We start from the raw sequence: 23,311 nt of genomic DNA on the forward strand, positions 1-23,311 counted from the left end.
TTATACACTGCCCACTATAGTCCTAAGGCAAACGCTTACGTTCTGTCCTGCTGGGCCAGGGGGTCCCACGGGGCCTTTGGGGCCTGGAGGACCTGTATGATGGGATACATAAGGACTGTGAGCATCAAGGTAATAGGCAGCCTTTAGGTCAGGTTGCCTTTATAGGCCAAGATAGGTTCTTCTCAGACACACAAGGCAAATTGAGAATGAAAAGATAGACAAAATAAAGGAGGAAAAAAATATGAGTTATGGATGAATGATAGGAAAGGGTTTCATGTTACATGTGTGTTTTGGAACACCTGCAAAGTTAGATTATGCAAAGGTATTTGGACTATGACATTAACCACTATAAAAAAGTATGAAAATAACCAGAAATCTCTAGTCAGATGAATACTAACAACTGTGTCCCATTACGTCTTTCTATTCCTACCCCCATGATAGGTGTGTATATAATTACTGGACTGGACAAACCATTACAAATATGGACATACTTGTTATAATGAACACTCTTAAATCTGCCTTGTTTGGTTATGATAGAAGTGATGCTAGATAAGTGTTATCCAAAATCCGACCAATCATAGGAGCTGACCCAAGCTCACTCCTCTCACAGCTCACTTTAAACATGGGAATTGAAAAGTCTCATCTTCATTTGATTGAACACTGTTGATGCAAACTGAGGCAAGAGGGACAGGCAAACAACAAATCAATCCAATATTTGAGAGACTGGGAGCAAATTCAACTTCCTCTAAAGAGGAAATCAGGAATCTCTAGATGAGAGTTGAGGACAGGGGAGTTGTGTTTCAGTGAATCTGACAGAGAATGGATAATTTTGTTTATGCTTCCAAGGGCATAACTGATAAGAGAACCCAAATGAATACTCAATTTAATCACTACACTGACAGGATAATGAAACCAATATGTTACTGGCTAGTGGCTAGGGACCAGGAGAGAAAAACAGACATACTGACCAGCAGGTCCAGCAGGGCCTTGTGGGCCTTTGACAGGCATCCCTCGTGGGTCAGGGAAGGTGTTGGAGAGGAGCAGCTCCTTGCCCTGACCTGGAATACAGAGGACATGCATAGAATTGAGTGGTTAAACAGGACAAAAGAGGACTGAACTGCATACCTGAAAAGTACCTACATGGGGCGATGCTCTCGCGCAAATGTTCGGGCTTCTTTCAGCACCATAAAGTATCAAACCTTTACACTGTCCATCTTTCATAAAGGTAAATGTAAAATATATATATGGCTAAATATCATCATTATCACATTGTTTGCACTCATGTGTATGCGTACTTCATGTCCTACAGGTATACATGGTACAGTACTTATTAAGAAAGACTTGCGTCACCTCCATTGACATTGGGCTGACAGAGGACTTCTGTGACCTATATCTATCTGTAGGGAAAGAGAGAGGAAGAGGGATAGGAAATGTCCAGTGATAGGGGGAAGTGTGTGGTTTTAAAGGGTTGTCTCAGGCTGACAGGTAGCACTGTGCTGATGGAGTACCACAGAGGGGGAGAGCAGGGAGGGGAAGGCCTGTCAACGAGACACATCCTCCAGCTGCCAGACTGACTCTGATCCCTATTCCAGTCCCACATAACCCTGCTATCAATAGAGGTGTCTGTCTGCCTGCCTGCCTGCCTGCCTTCCTGCCTGCCTGCCTGCCTGCCCGCCCGCCTGTCTGCCTGTCTGTCTGCCTACCTGTCTGCTTGTCTGTCCGTCTCCCGTCCGTCCGTCTGCCTGTCTCTATAGAAACATTATTTTATCTTCATCTCCAGCTCCTGTACTTAAACACCCTCTCTGATAGTGAGTCTCTGTCCATGTACTTTCCAACCCCACAATGTCCTGAGTTTACAACAGTGTTCTACAATGTAATGTATATGATCTTCTAAGATGGCTGGGTTCATACATCCCCTCCCCCTCCTCCTCTCTACCTGTGACCCTGTCCCACCTGAAAGTTGGAGGATTCAGTCCCATTCTGCTGCAGGAGATTCCCGCCTCCAGATCCAGACGGGACAGCCAATAAGCCAGTGTTTTCCAAAGGAAGCCCAGCACAGAACCCCTGCGTCTGCTGCTTTCACTTTGATGTGAAAGAAACAGTTCACAGTATGAGAATTCTCAATGCCAACCTTAATTTACCCACAGCTAGAATTCTCCATCTGTCAACCTACACATCTGCACATTCTGCAGCCCATTTCCTCCTCTCAGTTATCATCCCTTCTCACTGCCTGGGCTCCAACCTTACGTGAGGCTGAATGAATTTAGTTAATAAAGCTGCATACAAACTACTTTTTGCTTTCTTGAGTAAGGCAGCTTCAAAAATATGGAGCGCAGGGGTTGGTAATATTCTCTAGTTGCACCGTGATTGGCTCAGTGTTCTGTCACTCATGGGGACACTATGTCACTGCGATATCTAAGGGTAGAGCTCGAAAATTCAAGCCCCTTGGGTGCTGCCATAGAGTTACATTAGAAATGCCCATCCAAGAAGGCTCAAGGTCATCGGCCACAGATAAAATGACGTCAAATCACGTTATATCTACAGCAGCTTTGATTGGACTGATCATGTCAACATCATACTTTCAAAATCTTAGCTAGCAAGCTAGCAGTCATCATCATGAATCAAGTCGACAATCTACTGGCAAATCCTTTTTAATTCTTGTCATATGAAGAGAAATAATGAAGAGAAATTATAGATAAAAAGTATCGGTGCTCATCGGCCATTGGACATAAACATTTGGAAGGAATCAGTGGCTAACTGCAAGCATCGCAAAGCAGTCACTAGCCTGCTATTCAGTGGAGTGGGTGTGTGGTCCCAAGTCTGGGTTTAAGGGTCTCTTTTCCAAGTTTAAAAGGATAAACATTCAACATTGGCCATGGTGTCAATCCAACATGACTTCTGCCACGCTCAAAACAACTGGAAACTCAGAACTGGTAAATCTGATTTCAGTGAGTTCAAGACAACTGGGAACTCAGAAAAAAACAAGCTCCAACTGGGAAAATACGTTTTGAACGGTCATCCAACTCGGAATTGGAAGTTGGGAACACGGGCCTCTTTTTAGAGCTCCGACCTGAAGATCACCAACGTCATCATTCGACCTTGTTTTTTTCCCAGGATCCCAGTTGTCTTGAAAGCACCATAAATCCAGAGAATGCCAGACTTTGATGACAAAGTTTGATGACAAAATTTGCCCACGAAGAACCGTCGCGCCTCCTTCCTGTTCAAGTGAGCACAGCACAACAAGGTGAGCCCAAAAATGTATTTTATACTGCTGCATAAATGGTGTAATATGCCAGGGAGATATGTACAGTGGGGAGAACAAGTATTTGATACACTGCCGATTTTGCAGGTTTTCCTACTTACAAAGCATGTAGAGGTCTGTAATTTTTATCATAGGTACACTTCAACTGTCCAGAAAATCACATTGTATGATTTTAAAGTAATTAATTTACATTTTATTGCATGACATAAGTATTTGATACATCAGAAAAGCAGAACTTAATATTTGGTACAGAAACTTTGGTTTGCAATTACAGAGATCATACGTTTCCTGTAGGTCTTGACCAGGTTTGCACACACTGCAGCAGGGATTTTGGCCCACTCCTCCATACAGAGCTTCTCCAGATCCTTCAGGTTTCGGGGCTGTCGCTGGGCAATACGGACTTTCAGCTCCCTCCAAAGATTTTCTATTGGGTTCAGGTCTGGAGACTGGCTAGGCCACTCCAGGACCTTGAGATGCTTCTTACGGAGCCACTCCTTAGTTGCCCTGGCTGTGTGTTTCGGGTCGTTGTCATGCTGGAAGACCCAGCCACGACCCATCTTCAATGCTCTTACTGAGGGAAGGAGGTTGTTGGCCAAGATCTCGCGATACATTGCCCCATCCATCCTCCCCTCAATACGGTGCAGTCGTCCTGTCCCCTTTGCAGAAAAGCATCCCCAAAGAATGATGTTTCCACCTCCATGCTTCACGGTTGGGATGGTGTTCTTGGGGTTGTACTCATCCTTCTTCTTCCTCCAAACACGGCGAGTGCAGTTTAGACCAAAAAGCTCTATTTTTGTCTCATCAGACCACATGACCTTCTCCCATTCCTCCTCTGGATCATCCAGATGGTCATTGGCAAACTTCAGATGGGACATGCGCTGGCTTGAGCAGGGGGACCTTGCGTGCACTGCAGGATTTTAATCCATGACGGCGTAGTGTGTTACTAATGGTTTTCTTTGAGACTGTGGTCCCAGCTCTCTTCAGGTCATTGACCAGGTCCTGCCGTGTAGTTCTGGGCTGATCCCTCACCTTCCTCATGATCATTGATGCCCCACGAGGTGAGATCTTGCATGGAGCCCCAGACCGAGGGTGATTGACCGTCATCTTGAACTTCTTCCATTTTCTAATAATTGCGCCAACAGTTATTGCCTTCTCACCAAGCTGCTTGCCTATTGTCCTGTAGCCCATCCCAGCCTTGTGCAGGTCTACAATTTTATCCCTGATGTCCTTACACAGCTCTCTGGTCTTGGCCATTGTGGAGAGGTTGGAGTCTGTTTGATTGAGTGTGTGGACAGGTGTCTTTTATACAGGTAACGAGTTCAAACAGGTGCAGTTAATACAAGTAATGAGTGGAGAACATGAGGGCTTCTTAAAGAAAAACTAACAGGTCTGTGAGAGCCGGAATTCTTACTGGTTGGTAGGTGATCAAATACTTATGTCATGCAATAAAATGCAAATTAATTACTTAAAAATCATACATCATGTGATTTTCTAGATTTTTGTTTTAGATTCCGTCTCTCACAGTTGAACTGTACTTATGATAACATTTACAGACCTCTACATGCTTTGTAAGTAGGAAAACCTGCAAAATCGGCAGTGTATCAAATACTTGTTCTCCCCACTGTATACTGTAGCTAAGAAAGTAATACTAAGTGTATGTTGTGTAGTAAGCTGTTAGTAGCCCATGTGCCTCACCCTAATAATTTGGTCCCGTTTCCTCTCATAATTTCACCTACTGTTCTGATTTGGTGGTGCATATAGCCTGTTTTAGAGACATGTAATCATCGAATATTGTAAGAGCTTTCATTGTCTGCTTATATGCCCCCTTTATTTATCCTACGGTTCTGACTTGGTGTACAGGGAGAATACTGTAAGAACGGCCCATGTTCTGAATTCTGTTGCTGTACATTTCAAAAGTGCTGAACAAATAGTTACATTGACTACGTCCGTCCTAGCTCGCTCATTAATGTCTTAATCAAAATTACGGATTGCCTCTTATCCTCTCGTCGTCTCCTTATGCCATAGTTTGTACATCTCAGTTGTCAGTAGAAATCACATTTGTTTAAGCAAGTCAGCCATATCAGCTATGTTTTTTTAAAAGGCAGTAAATGAAGCTGAATTAACTGTTTCTCTGCCAGACAAGGCTCCGCTGATAGCTAGGTGTAGCAGTGGTAAGGGGTTGGGACTGCTGTTGGGACTCGGCTGTTTGGACAGCTTTATGTAGGCCCTAACAGTGTGTGGGCACCGTTTGTCACCGTTATAGTGCAATTAATGTATTGTTTAGTGTTGTGTAGTGTTGTGTAGTAGGTTTGTTGGCATTCATCTAAAATATGTTTTTTTTAGTTTGCCCCACCAATATTTACATGCTAAAATAGCCACTGCCCATGACATCATAATTGTAAACAAATTATTTGAGTGTTCCATAACGCAACTGTTCATCTGATTAATTGCGTGTGTGTGGTGTTGGATATGGCTGTAGGGTATAGTGGTGCTTCTCTTACCCCGGTCTGGCTCTGGGATGCGGGCGCTGGCTGGGGCCGGGGGTCCAGGGGGTCCAGGAGGTCCAGGAAGCCCAGGTAGACCCCTCTCTCCTGGGAGACCTGATGGACCTTTGGGTCCTGGGGGGAGGGGAGATACACCACACTGTTACACTGAGGGACAGCATTGGCATGATGACATTGGAAAGGGTAGGAAAAAACTCCATGACAAAAGCAAGAATCAGTATTGGGACAGCATTCAAATCAAATCAAGCTTTAGGATAAAAAAACTAAAGAATACCAATAAAAACTGAACGACTACAAAGCACCCTAAGGAAAAGCAAAGCTAAAAAGGGTTGTTTTAAGATGTCTTTTAAATATGTCCACAGTTTCGGCCCCCCTCAGGTTCTCTGGCAGGCTATTCCAGAGGCTGGGGGCATAATAACTCTGCCTCTCCATGCCTCTTGGTCCTAGGCTTGAGATACTGTAGTTAAATGGCCCGTTCCAGAGGACGTGAGGGACCTACTGGGTACATAACTTAAAAGCATGTCTGACATGTATTGGGGTGCACAATCGTGGACTGATTTAAAAATCAATAAAACTCACAGGCAGCCAGTGCAGAGACCTTAAAACTGGTGTAATGTGTGCTCTCAGTCTGGTCTTGGTCAGTACCCGTGCTGCAGCATTCTGTATGTTTTGCAGTTGACCAATGGTTTTCTTGGGTAGACCAGACAGGAGAGCATTACAGTAGTCAAGCCTGCTTGTAATAAAAGCATGGATGAGTCTTTCTGTATCAGCCTGAGAGAGAAACTGCCGCACCTTGGCAATGTTCCTCAGGTGGTAAAAAGCTATTTTGGTCACATGTGATTCGAAATTGAGTTCAGAATCTAAAATGACCCCTAGGTTTTTTACCTGGTGTTTTATCTTTATTGCCTGTGAATTAAAATGTGCGGCCAGATTCTCTCTCTGTGCTTTGGCTCTAACAATAAGTACCTCGGTCTTGTCTTGATTTAGCTAGAGGAAGTATTTAAATCACTCATACAGTCTAATCATTTATCCGTGGAGTTAAAATCCTCTGGTGACACTGAATTGTAAAGTTGTGTATCGTCTGCGTAGTTGTCACGACTTCCTCCGAAGCTGCCACCTCTCCTTGTTCGGGCAGGCTTCGGCGTTTGTCGTCACCGGCCTTCTAGCCACTGCCGCTCCTCATCTCATCATTCCATTTGTTTTGGCTTGTTTTTTTACACACCTGGTTCATATCCCCTCATCAGTCCCTGTATAAGTATTCCCTCTGCCCCCCATGTCTTTGTGTGTGATTGTTTCATGTGGAGGTGTCGATAGCTCGGTGGAGCATTATGTACTGTATCGCCGGGATATTCACCCGTGTGTTTTATTTTTCTCCAGTGCGCCGTTATACCGCAATGTAGTTATTTTATGCCTTGCTGCGAACCGCTGTATTGGCCGAATAAACCATTTATTCTGTGATTTACACCTCCTGCGCCTGACTCCGTCAAATCCCCCGCTACAGTAGTAGTGACAATCAATGCTGTGCTTTCTGATAACGCTGCCAAGGGTTAACATATATAAACTGAGCAGTACTGGACCCAAAATCGGAACCTTGTGGAATGCCACATGTGATATGTATTTTCTCTGAGTTATCTTCACCAAGGGTTACAAAAAACTCTTGACTGGTTAAATAGGTCCTAAACCAATTTAGAGCTGGTCCAGAGAGGCCAACACACCTCTCCAGTCTATCCAGAAGGATAGCATGGTCAACAGTGTCGAATGTAGCACTTCAATCCAAGAGTACAAGGACAGAGAGCTGTTTGGCATCTGTGTTGGCTCTAAAATCATTTACCACTTTAACTAAGGCTGTCTCTGTGCTGTGGTAGGCACAAAAACCAGATTGGAATTTTTCATAAATACAGTTGGCACTTAAAAAATAATTTAGCTGTATGAAAACCAATTTCTCCAGAATTTCGCTTAAGAATGGAAGGTTGGAGATTGGCCGAAAATTGCTAAGAGCTGAAGAATCTAGATTACATTTCTTCAGAAGGGGTTTCACCATAGCATATTTTAGTGCAGTGTGTAAAGTGCCCGGTGACCAGAGAGAAACTTTTAATCTCTTTTGGTATATCATTCGATTTTTCATTGAGTATTTTCATAATTTCAAAGGGCACCAGATAGGTGAACCCATGATGAAGAGGTTTCACTCTGTGTTGCCTTTCCTGGCACACCTCACAATGGCAGGGGAGCACTGGTGAACCTAGACAAGGTGGTAGGGTACAGGGCTGTGTAGATGTATAGTAGAGAATGTGAAGGGAGGGAGAATGGGGGAGAGAGAGAGCGAGCGCTGCATGGTGTATTAGGTTTCAGTGCTTGGCGGTTAATATCAGCAGCAGGAGAGGAGAGGCGAGGAGAGGAGATTGCGGGCTGAGCGACTGACTGCTGTTCAGCTTTAATTAACAGGAGGAGGGCTCTTAATGGCTGTGTGCTGGGAGCTCAAAGGAGGACCTGGGAAAACTCAAATAAAAACGATTAAACGTTGGAGCATATTAGCGGCACTGGTGCGTAAGAAATTTAATGCTGCCTGAGTCTGCACGAGCCGGAGCGTGAGAGCGCTCACGGTTGTGTGTGTGCGTGCATAACCAGTCCCGACAAGCCAGCTAGTGAAAGTGTTTCTCTCTCCCTCCCACATCGGCTTCTACTTTTGTTGAAAAAAGGTGAGAAAGAAAAGCTGAGATGTGACTTGTCCCTGTGGCCCAGCTGGATTGACTGCTCCATCCACAAACCCAAACAAAGTGCCTCACCTCCCCACAGCAACATCTGACCTCATTGTTTGCACTTTCCTGAGGTAATGCTGTGCTCAACATGACCCCCCCCCTCACACTCACTCACTCACTCACTCACTCACTCACTCACTCACTCACTCACTCACTCACTCACTCACTCACACACTCTCTCTCTCCCTCTCCCTCTCCCTCTCCCTCTCCCTCTCCCTCTCTCACACACACACACACACAATCTCCCTCTATCTCCTTGTCTTGTGACCCTGAATAATGCTCTGGAGGGTGATGCAACTGACAACAGCTATCATTGAGTTACATTGATTGTATTAGCAACTATGAATAACTTGGCATAGGAAAGGATCATTTGTAATGTGTTATTACAGCTCTAATTGGATTTGACACCTCGCTGATTCATTTTCACTTCGCTTTGGTAAACATTGCAGCAAAGACTGGCTGTGTTGTGGTTCTGCACACGCTCAATCCAACCTGAAGGACCATGACCCATGGTCAGCAGCACAGTGGCTCCATCTCCAGAGTCTGTGTGTTAGCATGACATTAGGGCAAACTAGGCTCTATATTTCCTGCAGGATAATGGGGCCCTGGAGCAGCTGTGGGCTACAGTGTCCAGGTGTGAGTAAAATTGTGTGTGTGTGCATGCGTGTGTTTGTGTGTGTGTGTGTGGGCGTGCATGCGTGTGCGTGTAAGGGAATCCTAGTTCTTCTGTACAGGAAACACATGTCCTGTCTTTGCGCTGATTCAGGGGAAAACATCCCAAAACACATCAGTGCACGACTGCACACACCCCAACCTGACACTGCTTCCCTCCCTGCGGAAGTCCCTGTGGGACAACAGTCTCCCCTTGACTCTTTATGAATCTGTCTTAACCACTTTTACACCACTGCTGAGTTCATTCATTTCCCTTCCTCCTAAACTCTTGCTACCAAACATGCTCTCATAAGGCTCACGTTTTCAGTTACATCAAACACATTCTTGTCAATGTTAACATTTCTAGTATGTGCAACGTACAGGAAGAATTCAGCATACAGGGGAGAAAATAGTTTTGAATAGAAACCCTATTGCACTCTGGGAATACACATCATATAATGAAGATAGGAAAAACAGGGCAACAGTAAACATGTCGTCCCCCACCAATGATGCAGTGTATGACTAACACATTTCAGTGAATTACTATAGCTCCCACCTTGGGCCAATCAGTGTCATTTTGTAAATGCCGGATCTCTATGGCAAGACACATTATTCACCCAAGTTTAGTCAAAATTGGCCCAGTGCTGTTTGAGATATCGCGTGTGACTAACGTACGAACGTACGAAGGAATGTATGAACGAATGTACGTACGGACGGAGACAGATCCACAGATTTCATCGTGGGGGACAACAATAACACCGCAGACATATGGAAGACATAAGGAGACAGGACTTGTATACATAGCTCATGTTCATTTCAGATTGGAATCACATGGTGTTTCTCAGAAAGTGGGTTTGTAGTTTCTACCCAGCAGCAGCAGCAGCAGCAGCAGGCAGAGAGCAGGGGTCATATGTCCCTCAGAGAGGGAGGGGTACACTGTCTGCATGTTCCATACAGAGAGGAACCAGAACCACAGCCTCCAGCTACAACATTCTACATTTACATTTGAGTCATTTAGCAGACGCTCATATCGAGAGCAACTTATATTACTATTTATTTGATTATCTTTAAACTCATAACTGCCCGGGGATGCCTAGGGATTTCTTGTTTTCCGACTGTTATTTATTATTTGTCTGTAACCATTTACCCTCAAATATAAGCATCAGATTGATGCTTTTCTTTATGTTGCTGAACGAATCGACTCTTGTTGGTCAGGAGGCAGGAACAACAGCGAGTGTTGCGAGCCATAGGAGAGCTTCGTGTAGATAAAATATTGAAGATAAATATTTTTTTTGCAGGCTGCTGGAAACCATGCTGAATCAGCAAACTCTGTATTTAGTAAGTCTTATGGTTGAGAAGTCTGTAAGTTATCATCATGCTGTCCACAGAGGAACTGCTGTGTTTTTCATGGACTACGCATGGCTTTGTGGAATGGCCGAGTGGTTTCACAGAAAGCCTAACACTATGATGCAGGATGTCATAATGCAGTTTGTTGCAATTTGTTGAGATAGATCTGAGTGACTTTTCCACCATTGTTTCAGGCCTTAAGTCAACAGGAAGTGACATACACTCTGGGTTCTTGTTTGCCCTGGCCTAATGAGAGTACTGTCATAGTTGTGTCTTAGAGACAATGGGTTAAGTGGGTGGGTACGCATACAATCCCCCTGTCCCCACACTGATCTTTACCATCTTTATGACATGCGTATTTATTGACAAACAGTGTCAATGTCTTGTAAGACAAGAAGCATTCGGTGCACCCTGCTTAATCAACTGTAAATCTGGAATGATCTGGTATTCATGAATCAAACATCTACTGAATACAGTCTGTTACTATCATATTTCAGCCAAAAGGAATGACTGTCACAAATTTGGAGGCTTAAGCAATTTTACAGTGAAATCAGTGGTTGTTAAAATCATACACTCTGTCATTGTTTAGTTACAGTAAGTATCTTACCCACTGGTCCTGGGGTCCCCTTAGATCCTGGGGTCCCAGAAGGGCCCCTCACCCCAGCCTCGCCCCTGGGGCCACTGGGGCCCGGCAGTCCCCGGGACCCTAGCTTCCCTGAGCAAAGACAGGGGACAGACACTAGTAACCATAAAGCCATTCTGATTCAGCCACAAATAAGAGTTTGTGTTACAAACAAAACAATGACTGACTTGACATCTCAAACCTACCATCTTGTCCAGGGGTACCGTCTCTGCCTCTATCGCCCTGTGGACCTGTATGTTAGGGAAGAAATAGACAGGTGTCAGAGAGCAGTCCAGGGCCCAGGGAAAGAGGGAGCGAAAGGGGTCGTCCATTGCCTTGTGTGGAAAAATGGACTAGACGTTGAGTGATTCCTGAGGTGAAGGGTTACCAGATGGAGGTGGCAGAGCAGCTGAGCTGTGCTCTGGATTAGACAGACTCGCTGAAAGACTAAGCACTGAGATGTTAATTAGGGCCACAGAGGTGCCAGAGAGGAACAAACCCCATAGCTAGTCATGGGAGACTAAAACCAAAGAGTCCCACACAGGGCAGAACATTCAGCGAAATTATAGCTCTTATATTGTAGTGAAACAAAAAACGTATATACAGAACAGATCATTTCTCTCTCTCTCAAAACTACTAAGACTGACCCACAAACATTGCCTGTGTGGCAGGATGAACATAATGGTGCATTTACATTCATCTACAGGCCTCAGAAGGCCAGTGATGATCTTACCCTGAGAGAGCCTTTGGCTAAAACAGATTTGAATGTAATTGGATGGAAGTTGATACACTATTGAAAGGCCTTTTGAAAGTGCACCAGCAGAGCACTCTCTCTTTCTAGCTGCAGCCAACGCTGGGCTGAGCTCCAGGGAAGGAGAGGGCTTTCATGCCCTGAAGTGTTCACTTTCCACACAACAGAACCCTGAAAGAGAGCAGCACAGACAACTGGAAATTAGTGTCTGTGTCTGTGTGTGTGTGTGTGTTTGTGTGTGTGTGTATGTGTGTGTGCACGTCTCTCTCTTAGCGACAGAGGAAATAGGATATGGGGGAGGAGAGCAGGTAGAGATGCAATGGAGAACGAATTACAGCACACGAAGAGAGCTGTGCAGAGTGATTTCTCACTAAATGATCAAACATAACCCACTTCACTCAAATCAGTAGGCATACATGGTTTTCCTAAAACCTGCCCATACATGGGTATAGGAGACTTGTACGTACCTACGGGTCCCTGCTCGCCAGGTGCTCCTTTGGTTTGTGGAGCCTCTATCTGTGAGGATGACTCCGGTGCCGTTCCTCCTTTACCCTGTAGGTGGCGGTGAGAAGTGGAAGCAGGAGAGGACAGCACTTGGACCTATTGGGATAAAATAGGAAAGAGAGAGAAAGAGAGACATTTGAAGAGATTTTTTAATTTACCTTTTTATTAGGATCCCCATTAGCCGACACCAGTGGTGACAGCTAGTCTTACTGGGGTCCGACACATAACGAAAAAGACATTATAGACAAAATACTTTACAATTTATTGTAGTGTGTGTAGGCCGTCATTGTAAATAATAATTTGTTCTTAACTGACTTGCCTAGTTAAATAAAGGTTTAATAAAAATAAATACAAATCTATCAGAGAAATGCCAGTGCCTTTCAAAAAGACTCAAACACTGGTGTTCATGATCAGAGACTGTGTAGCCTCTCACTGCAGCACAGTTTTCAGTAGAGTCCATGACTGTACCTTGTCCTCCAGTGAGCTGAGTCTGTTTGTCAGGGCTGTGATTCGACTACAGTTGAGGCAATCTGGAGAACAGACAAAGAAACAAATATTATACACTACAGTTCAAAAGTTTGGGGTCACTTAGAATTGTCCTTGTTTTCGAAAGAAAAGCAATTTTTTGTCCATTAAAATAACATCAAATTGATCAGAAATACAGTGTCGACATTGTTAATGTTGTAAATGGCTATTGTAGCTGGAAACAGCTGATTTTTAATGGAATATCTACATAGGCGTACAGAGGACCATTATCAGCAACCATCAGTCCTGTGTTCCAATGGCACGTTGTGTTTGCTAATCCAAGTTTATCATTTTAAAAGGCTAATTGATCATTAGAAAACCCTTTTACAATTATGTTAGCACAGCTGAAAACTGTTGTGCTGATTAAAGAAGCAATTAAACTGGCCTTCTTGAGACTAGTTGAGTATCTGGAGCATCAGCAATTGTGGGTTCGATTACAGGCTCAAAATGGCCAGAAACAAAGAACTTTCTTCTGAAACTCATGTCTATTCTTGTTCTGAGAAATGAAGGCTATTCCATGCGATGAAATTGCCAAGAAACTGAAGATCTTGTACAATGCTGTGTACTACTCCCTTCACAGAACAGCGCAAACTGGCTCTAACCAGAATAGAAAGAGGAGTGGGAGGCCCCGGTGCACAACTGAGCAAGAGGACAAATACTAGTTTGAGAAACAGACGCCTCACAGGTCCTCAACTGGCAGCTAAATAGTACCCGCAAAACACCAGTCTCAACGTCAACAGTGAAGAGGCGAATCCGGGATGCTGACCTTCTAGGCAGAGTTGCAAAGAAAAATAAATATCTCTGACTGGCCAATAAAAATAAAAGATTAAGATGGGAACTTGGATTAGCAAACACAACGTGCCATTGGAACACAGGACTGATGGTTGCTGATAATGTAGATATTTGTCACGTCACCTCCCGTTGCTCCCCTCCAGCGCTCTGATTCGCCGGTCTACTGAGCCACCGGTCTGAGCGCACCACCTCGGCAACACCCAAATGGAAACCCAACGCAACCTAATCACCTCTAGCGCACTTGCACCTCATCTCATCACCACCCCTATATAGCCCTGGACTGTTCAGTATTATGTTGTGAGTGATTGTTAGTGTCTTGTCGTGTACTCGCTCTTTGTTGTTCTCTTGCTCAGTGTTAAGTAAACCTTTACATTGTTGATTCCTGCATCCTGCCTCTTCGTATCCTCAGTACTCGTCACAGAATCACACACCAATCACGAAGATGGATGCAGCAGCTAATCCTCCTGGAGTTTCCCAGCGCCTCGACCAGCACCAGCAGCAGATTGCCCAGCTAAACGCCGCCATGCAGGAAGTGCTCCAAACGCTGCATAAACTGACTATCGCTCCGGTTCCACCTCAGGGAGCGGCGAGTGCAACCAGTCCACCTCCTCCTGGGCTATCACCAATGTCTGAGGGAACCCTCGCCCTGCCGGAGCGCTATGACGGGAAAACGAAGAAATGTAGAGGCTTCCTGCTACAGGTTTCACTGCATCTGGCGTGTCAGCGTGGGGCATCTCCATCGGACCAAGCAAGGATAGTGCTGGTGATTTCACTACTGAAGGGAAAGGTGCTGGATTGGGCCACGGCAGTCTGGGAAGGAGGTGAGGCTGCAGCGCTTCCCTACTCCACCTTCCTCGCTCGGTTCAGGGCGGTGTTCGATCATCCCACGGAGGGAAAGGACGGGGGTGAGCATCTCCTCCGGCTACAACAGGGAGAGGGGGCCGCACGCGAGTACACCCTGAGCTTTCGCACGGTGTCTTCCGGCTGGAATGAGCGTGCTCTGCGCACGGCCTTCAGGAGAGGCTTACGGGAGGACATCACGACGGAACTCACATGTCGGGATGACGAGATGGACCTTGATACCCTCATCGCCACGTCCATTCATCTTGACGACATGTTGAGAGACCGACGGCGTTCCCAACACCTCCCGGAGCCTTGACGCTCACCCCATCTGAGCTATGGAAGCCGCCCTGCCTCCGAGTCCTCACCCTTGGAAGTGGGCAGCACCCCCTACACCACCACGGACCACAGATCTCCTGGCGGCTCCCTATCTAGGCGGTATGACTCCCGTCGCCGCTCCGTGAGTGTTCCTTCATCACCTGTCACCAAACCATTGTTTTTAGTTCCCCTAACGGTGAATGGTTCTTCCTTTTCTTCGCTTTCCACGGCAATGATAGATTCCGGATCAGTGGGGAACCTTACAGATAGGGTGCTGGTCTCTGAATGGGGGTTGCCCACTGTGCCACTGCCTTCTCCGTTTCACGTCACCTCGCTGGACAATAAACCACTTGGATCAGGCACCATTACGCACGTCACTCTCCCCATCACCATCACCATCACCATTCCCACACTACCGGAGCACCACGAGGAGCTGTCCTTCCAGATCGTCACGTCACCCCTTCACCGGATCATCTTAGGATGTTTTCTTTTTTTTCCTTCTCTTTTTTCTTTTCTTTAGGGGTGTTGATCAGCTTTACTATTGCTGATAGATTGTAACTTCCATCATTGTAATTGTCTGCATCACTTCCGATCGTCTTGGGATTGCCCTGACTCAGACTACACAACCCCACCATCAATTGAATCACCAAGAGGATCACAGCCTGGTCCCCCTCATGCCGGAGGACCTGCCTGCCGGTGGTTTGTTGTTCCACGTCAGTGGAGAGTCCGGAGTCCGCCCTCCAGCCCAACATTCCACGTGAGTACGCAGATCTCTCCGATGTCTTCTCTGCCTCCAAGGCTAAGTGTCTCCCTCCTCACAGGCCCTGGGACTGCGCCATTGACCTGCTGGAGGGACAACACCCCCCGAAGAGTCGGATTTACTCCCTCTCCATATCGGAGACTGATGCCATGGAGAAGTATGTGGCAGAGACCCTGAAACAGGGGTTCATCAGACGCTCTACCTCTCCTGCCTCCGCCAGCTTCTTCTTCGTGGACAAAAAAGACGGAGGACTGAGACCGTGCATTGACTACCGGGGGCTGAACGCAGTCACCACCAAGTACCGGTACCCCCTCCCTCTGGTTCCGTCGGCCATCGAGCAGCTGCGAGGGGCCCGGTACTTTACCAAGTTGGCCCTGAGGAGTGCCTACAACCTGACCTGAATCCGGGAAGGAGACGAGTGGAAGACGGCATTCAGCACTACCTCAGGCCACTATGAATACTGTGTCATGCCCTACGGCCTCGCTAACGCACCTTCCGTGTTCCAGTCCTTCGTCAATGATTTGTTGCGAGACATGCTGAGTAGACAGGTGGTGGTGTACATCGATGATATCCTGATCTACTCGACTACGTTCGAGGAGCACGTCAGGAACGTCAGAGCGGTCCTACTCTGCCTCTGGGAACACAGCCTGTTGGTGAAGGGGGAGAAATACGAATTCCACCAACAGGCCATCTCCTTCCTGGGATACAGGATCAGTCCTCAGGGGGTGTTCATGGAAAGAGCGAAGACGGACGCCGTCAGGTCATGGCCAGTCCCCACCACTATCAAAGGCCTACAGAGCTTCCTGGACTTCGCTAATTTCTACCGGCGTTTCATCAGGTCCTTCAGCTCCATAGCCTGCCCCGCTCACCTCTCTCCTTAAGGGGGGCCTCAGAAACTGGCCTGGAACCCTGAGGCTGACGCTGCCTTCAAGAGGCTGAAGGAGAGGTTCACCACAGTGCCCCTGCTAAAACACCCAGATCCAGCTCGTCCTTTCATCCTGGAGGTGGACGCATCTGAGGAGGGCGTGGTTGGGGTCCTCTCCCATCGGCAAGGTAAGCCAGAGAAAATGTATCCCTGTGCCTTTTTCTCGAAAAAGCTTACCTCCGCAGAGAGGAACTATGGAGTTGGAGACAGGGAGCTGTTGGCGGTGGTCCTCGCTCTGGAGGAATGGAGACACTGGCTGGAGGGCGCAGTCCATCCATTCCAGATTCTCACTGACCACTGGAATCTGGAGCACATATGGGCAGCGAAACGGATGAACTCTCGTCAAGCCAGGTGGGTCCAATTTCTAACTCGCTTTCAGTTTATTCTGTCCTACCGCCCAGGATCCCAGAATGTGAAAGCCGACGCACTCTCCAGGATGTACCATACCGGAGAAAGGAAGGATTTAGGGGGTCCTATCCTGCCACCGTCTCTCATCGTGGCACCTGTCGTTTGGGATGTGGACAAAGACATCCGACCTGGCGGCTCAGGAGGACCCAGCGCCTCCTGGGCGCGTGTATGTACCCACCAGGGTCCGTGACCGCCTGCAGATCTGGGCGCACACCACCTTTACGGCAGGGCACTCCGGTATGACGCGCACCCTACATTCTCTCTCACAAAAATACTGGTGGCCCACCTTGGCTACTGATGTCTCCCGCTATATCAACTCCTGTTTCGTATGTGCCCAAACGAAGACACCTCGGAATGCCCCGGCAGGCAAACTAGTTCCTCTCCCAGTGCCTCAGCGAGCTTGGTCACACCTGTCCATAGACTTTGTCACCGACCTCCCACGTTCTGACGGCTTCACCACAGTCCTGGTGGTCGTAGATCGGTTCTCCAAATCATGCCGTTATTTGCTACTAACTGGTCTTCCTTCTGCTTTCCAGGTCGCTGAGGTCCTGTTCCAACAGGTCTTACGGCATTATGGACTTCCGGAGGACATCGTCTCGGACCATGGCCCCCAATTCACCTCCCGAGTGTGGAAGGCTTTCCTGGAGAAGATCGGGGCCACGGCCAGCCTCACTTCCGGGTATAGGCCTCAGTCGAATGGGCAGGTGGAGCGCATGAACCAGGAGCTGGGGAGGTTTCTTCGCTGCCACTGTCAGGACCGGCAGGGTGAGTGGGCAAGGTTTCTACCCTGGGCAGAATATGCCCAGAACTCCCTCGTTCACTCCTCCACAGGGCTCACTCCCTTCCAGTACATCCTGGGGTACCAGCCGGCCCTGGCCCCTTGGACACCCAGCCAGACCGATGCGCCCACAGGGCCGGACAGGTCTGGGATGCTGCCCATGTCCACCTCCAGAGGGCCATTCATCGGCAGAATATGCCCAGAACTCCCTCGTTCACTCCTCCACAGGGCTCACTCCCTTCCAGTACATCCTGGGGTACCAGCCGGCCCTGGCCCCTTGGACACCCAGCCAGACCGATGCGCCCACAGGGCCGGACAGGTCTGGGATGCTGCCCATGTCCACCTCCAGAGGGCCATTCATCGGCAGAAGGAACAAGCTGACCGCCACCGAAGTGAGGCCCCCGTATTCCAGCCTGGTGATCGTGTCTGGCTGTCCACAAAAAACCTCCCTCTCCACCTGCCCTGCAAGAAACTGAGCCCCCGGTTTGTGGGGCCGTTTAAAGTCCTCCGGCAGATAAATTAGGTATCGTACCGGCTGCTCCTTCCCCCTCACTACCGTGTCTCACCCACTTTTCATGTGTCTCTCCTCAGGCCGGTGGTTCCTGGTCCTCTGGCGGATGCCGTCCCCCGGGGTACGCCCCCTCCCGTTGCTCCCCTCCGGCGCTCTGATTCGCCGGTCTATTGAGCCACCGATCTGAGCGCACCACCTCGGCAACACCGGAATGGAAACCCAACGCACCCTAATCACCTCCAGCGCACCTGCACCTCATCTCATCACCACCCCTATATAGCCCTGGACTGTTCAGTGTTGTGTTGTGTGTGATTGTCAGTGTCTTGTCGTGTACTCGCTCTTTGTTGTTCTCTTGCTCAGTGTTAAGTAAACCTTTACATTGTTGATTCCTGCGTCTGCGTCCTGCCTCTTTGTATCCTCAGTACTCGTCACAATATTCCATAAAAAATCTGCAGTTTCCAGCTACAATAGCCATTTACAACATTAACAATGTCTACACGGTATTTCTGATCAATTTGATGTTAATTTAATGGACAAAGAAATTGCTTTTCTTTCGAAAACAAGGACATTTCTAAGTGACCCCAAACTTTTAAATGGTAGTGTATGTGGACAAGTATCGATATCTGCAAAAAGCACTTCCAAAAATGTACTTCAGTGAATATGAGAAACATGGGGCCTGAGTGTTAAAACAAAACGTTGTAAAGGAGATAAATGGGATCCTAGGTGTTCTGAGTCTGACGATATTCAAAAGAGAAGTATGGTTCCAGGTGTTAAAGTACTGTATGAGAGAGTGTTAGGGTTGTGGTTTTTACTGGTGGAGAGCTGCTCCCCTGTTCCTGTGCGGGCCGGGGCAGGAGGTCGGCGGAGAGTGGACGGCTTCCTCACCGCCTCCTGAGCCACCAGCTGGTTTCCTGACTCTGAAGAGGAAGAGGATGAAGAGGAGTCAGTTCAGTGGACCACACAGTGAGGACATACAGACGTCATTCCGTTATGATGCACTAAGTCACTCATGCAAATGGCCCTGATAAGCAGTGAGGCTTCCAGACAACAGCACAATCAGTACACATCAACAAGAAAATACCAACCCTCCCACAAAGTATTTTCACTCAATTTCGGAATGCTCACGGGTGCCAATATTCCCTTGTCAATTCAGTATTCTTTTTTTATTCCATTATTTTTATTCAAATTATTTGGCATTCTGATTATGATGAAGCACTGTGGCAGGCAAGCTGGACTGCATGAGAGAGTTTTGCTCTGAAAGCCCTGGACAATAACTCTCTAGTGTCCTGTGACTGTAAGGAGACCGGGAACTTCTCTCTATCAGGTGACCTCACCAACACCACAGTCAGGGTGGGCCAGCAGGTGAGGACCACAGGGGAGAGGGATGGACGGATGGAGGAATGGATAGAAAGGGGGATGATGGTGCTAGAGCAGGCGTGACTTTTATCTCTGTCCTATATCCCATCCATAGAGCCATGATTGCATGGAACTCCATTCCATCTCAGATTGCTCAAGTGAACATCAGACCTGGCTTTCAAAAACAGCTTCACGGCACTTCAACGCCTCTCCGCTATTTAAACAAATGATTTGATGTGTATGTATGTACTGATATGAATGTATAACTGATAGTCTAGATGCTACTGAATTGAGTCACTATTGAGTCAGTACAGAACCTTTTAGTTATATTTTTCTTGTTTACAATTGATTTAGTTCTGTCTTTGAGTTCTTGTCTATTAATGTTCTGTATTATGTAATGTGTCATGTTTTGTGTGGACACCAGGGAGAGTAGCTGCTGCTATCGCAACAGCTAATGGGGATCCTAATAAATTCCAAATACCATACCATAAACATCCTACAGATGTAGGATCTTAATTTGAGCCAGTTTCCAGCCAGCAACAGGAAATGTGAATTATTATGTGGATTATAATCAATGGACATTTTTTTGTGGGGTTGATACATTTTTCTTTAGGGAAAATCAATTCTAGCATTTTAAAGGGAAAATTACAAACGTTAGAAGCCTTTTAAACCTTGAATACACTACAAGTTAGCATTTCTTGCTGTGCAGAAAAATTCTCAGCAGCAAAAGAGTGATCAAATGATCTGTACATTGCAATTATATCAAATTCACAAACAACAAAAGCTGCACTTGGCCAAACTGCTTTCATGTTGGTATGATTTTATTGAGTATAAAAACAGTTTCAGCACTTTCAGTCTATTCTATCTTGCCTATGGGAGTTTGTGTTCCTGCTGGTTGGGGATGTTTTGAATGGGCAGACCTTTGTGGAGTCCCAGACTGTCTGCTCTGTGTGTGTTAGTGTTGTTGTGTCTGTATGACCCAGGTGCTGCGGGCACAAACAAGAGTCTGGGTTCAGCACCTCACTCCTCTCAGAGTCAGCTGGAGCCAAACACACTGCAAACTACTGGCCAACACTGCCTGGAAATAGCACCTGCAACCCTTTCAGGGGCAGGGAGAGACTATTATACTCCGTCAAGAACTCACTCAATCTCTATGTGTCACACACACAGTCAGCCACACTTACCATAATATATATTATGCGCTATTGATGCTTGTCAGTGACAGCACAGACAGAGATACAGTACAGAGAGTTCATGTTCTGTTTAGAGTTCAGTGAGTGGGAGAGAGCAAAAGAGGACAAAAGAGATCACGACAGAAAGAGTTAGTGGCCATAAAGAGAGAGGAGGAAAAAGGGAAAAGAACAGTGTGAAAAGGCTTTGTGTAAATGGACCCTGCTCCAGGCACTTGCCCTCAATCTTTGTGGTTTTGATTTTCTATGTTTTGGGTTGAAAGGCTTTCTCAGCGGGTTACTATTAGTGCATGTGGAAATTAAACAAGGTTAGAGCTGAGACTGTAAAGCAATGGTATGTTCTGAGGAATGTGTAAAGAAATACTCCTAAAAGCCCTGTCTTCCATTTCAGTAAGAATGTAAAATTAGCGGCGAACTTCGATCGGGGAGTGAACACACGCTTTGTTCTGCTACATGTCCGTCTTTCTGCCTGTCTATTTGAGAGTGTATCTCTGTGTGTGTGTGTATGGTGGTGGTGGGGGGGGGGCTCAATTGAAGTGTCCTATGGAGACCGGCTCATATTGATGACTGTGTCCGATTTCAAATTGGCTCGGAATTGATAATATACCCCTGCTCCAGAACGCACTGAAGGCACCTCTAACCTAGCCTCCCTTTCCGACAGACAGCACCTCTTTTCTCTTTAGACTATAGACCATTCAAGTGCCAAGATCCCTCCACCCACACTCAAATACATTGTATAAAACATTCAGCTGGCTTTGGCACTCAGACAACCATCCCCCACACACCCCAACTGCCTAACTTTCATTCTCTCACTCTCTCTTTCATTCACTCGGCCTGATCATGTTTCAAGTTTGAGAAATCACAAGATAACAAGACAACTTATTCCCCTATATTCCCATAGACAGTGTCTGTGAAGCAGTGTGTGTTGACTTGGATGTGCTGAGTGTGATCTATTCATCTGGGCCAAGAGTAACAATGTCAAGGCTAATGACTGGTCTCTCTCTCTCTCTCAATTCAATTTCAATTTAAAGGCTTTATTGGCATGGGAAATGTATGTTAACATTGCCAAAGCAAGTCAACATCTCTCTCTCTCTCTCTCTCTCTCTCTCTCTCTCTCTCTCTCTCTCTCTCTCTCTCTCTCTCTCTCTCTCGGCTAAAGGGGGGGGGGGGGGGGGGGTCAGAGAGACTTGCCTGAGTGCGTTTGACCCTTGACCCTGTGCTGCTCTGGGCCCTAATCAGCATTTGAAACAGAGCTCTTCATTAGAGGAGACTCCTGTGGAGAGAGGAGAGGTCGTCCTGACATCAGCTCTGTGTCTGGTTCCAGGCTCTGGGGCTGACAGGACAGGACAGGACACAGAGCACAGCACAGGGGGGAGTTTTACACTGTTTACAAACACTGACAAGTCATTTCCTCCCCACTGGCCTGACCTGCCTTGTGGAACTCTCTCAGGAGACACAGGGAGAGGGGTGAAGGTCACACCACTGCAGTGTCAGGGTTAACTAAAATCTCATTAGTGTTATACAATTATCCACAGCTGTGTGTGTGTGTGTGTGTGTGTGTGTGTGTGTGTGTGTGTGTGTGTGTGTGTGTATGTGTGTGTGGCAGTACTGGCAGTAGGCGCAGGGGAGGGGGGTCTTGGCAGTCTTGCTAACAATCTTCCAAAAAGCATAACCCCTTCCCCCTCTATGACTGTGGTTACCCAAATAACTCCCTCCCTCCAACACCCTTTAAGCAGCCCCTGAGGGCCCTCCGTGGCAGTCCGGGGGAGGCCCCTGACAGCACACGGTCACAGGGAGAGTGGGCTGGGAGCCATCACACTCAGAGAGGAGGCCAAATTCTCACCAACCAGCAGGCTTGTGTGTTTGTGTGTGTGTGTGTGTGTGTGTCAAATTAAATCAACGTTTATTGGTCGCGAACACAGATTTGCAGATGTTATTGCAGGTGCAGTGAAATGTTTGTGTTTCTAGCTCCAACACTGTAGTAATACCTAGCAATAAATAAATAAATACATACATAATCCAGAAAAATTCCGGAATATACATATATATATATACATTAAGGGTTAAGGTTAAGGGTTAGGGGTTAGGGAATAAATGTTTTGGTCCCCTCAAGGATAGTACAACAAACATGTGTGTGTGTGTGTGTGTGTGTGTATTTGTGTGTATGTGTGTGTGTGTGTGTGTGTGTGTAGCCTTATAAATGTATCCAAGGTCAGTCCTCCAGTGATATCCTCCCAGTGAAAATAAACCAGACCATTCTGCAGAGAGCCCAGCCAGCCCAGAGAGCATATTTCCCCCTTCCTCTCTTTACAGAGCCAGTTAATGCTCCAACTCACTCTCGGCTCCCTCTCCTTAGCTCATTATTTGCCCTGGTTCATTTATTCTCTCTATGATATGCAAAAGACATAACCCTGTGCAGACAGACACAGTCCTCGTGCTAGGAAGGCCTGTCTTGTGGAGGTATTTCTATGGCTAAAATGTCTCTTTGTTTCTCAATACATATGGTCTGTA

The 23,311-nt window shown here is 46.8% G+C and overlaps 1 protein-coding gene across 2 annotated transcripts in view; it reads right to left on the reverse strand.

Annotated features, from left to right (window-relative positions):
• Nucleotides 1-23,311, reverse strand: part of emid1 (EMI domain containing 1) — a 93,316-nt gene that overhangs the window by 5,814 nt on the left and 64,191 nt on the right. For both annotated transcript variants that reach the window (XM_084181415.1, XM_084181414.1), the window contains 8 exons: nucleotides 19,067-19,171; nucleotides 12,866-12,927; nucleotides 12,361-12,493; nucleotides 11,349-11,393; nucleotides 11,128-11,235; nucleotides 5,764-5,880; nucleotides 969-1,058; nucleotides 40-92 (listed from right to left, as the gene is read on the reverse strand). In XM_084181415.1, the coding sequence (XP_084037541.1) occupies nucleotides 40-92; nucleotides 969-1,058; nucleotides 5,764-5,880; nucleotides 11,128-11,235; nucleotides 11,349-11,393; nucleotides 12,361-12,493; nucleotides 12,866-12,927; nucleotides 19,067-19,171 (713 nt within the window). The remainder of the gene's footprint in view (nucleotides 1-39; nucleotides 93-968; nucleotides 1,059-5,763; nucleotides 5,881-11,127; nucleotides 11,236-11,348; nucleotides 11,394-12,360; nucleotides 12,494-12,865; nucleotides 12,928-19,066; nucleotides 19,172-23,311) is intronic.

This window comes from Coregonus lavaretus, assembly GCF_964263955.1.
Source record: "Coregonus lavaretus genome assembly, chromosome: 17".
In the NCBI taxonomy this organism is placed as follows: domain Eukaryota; kingdom Metazoa; phylum Chordata; class Actinopteri; order Salmoniformes; family Salmonidae; genus Coregonus; species Coregonus lavaretus.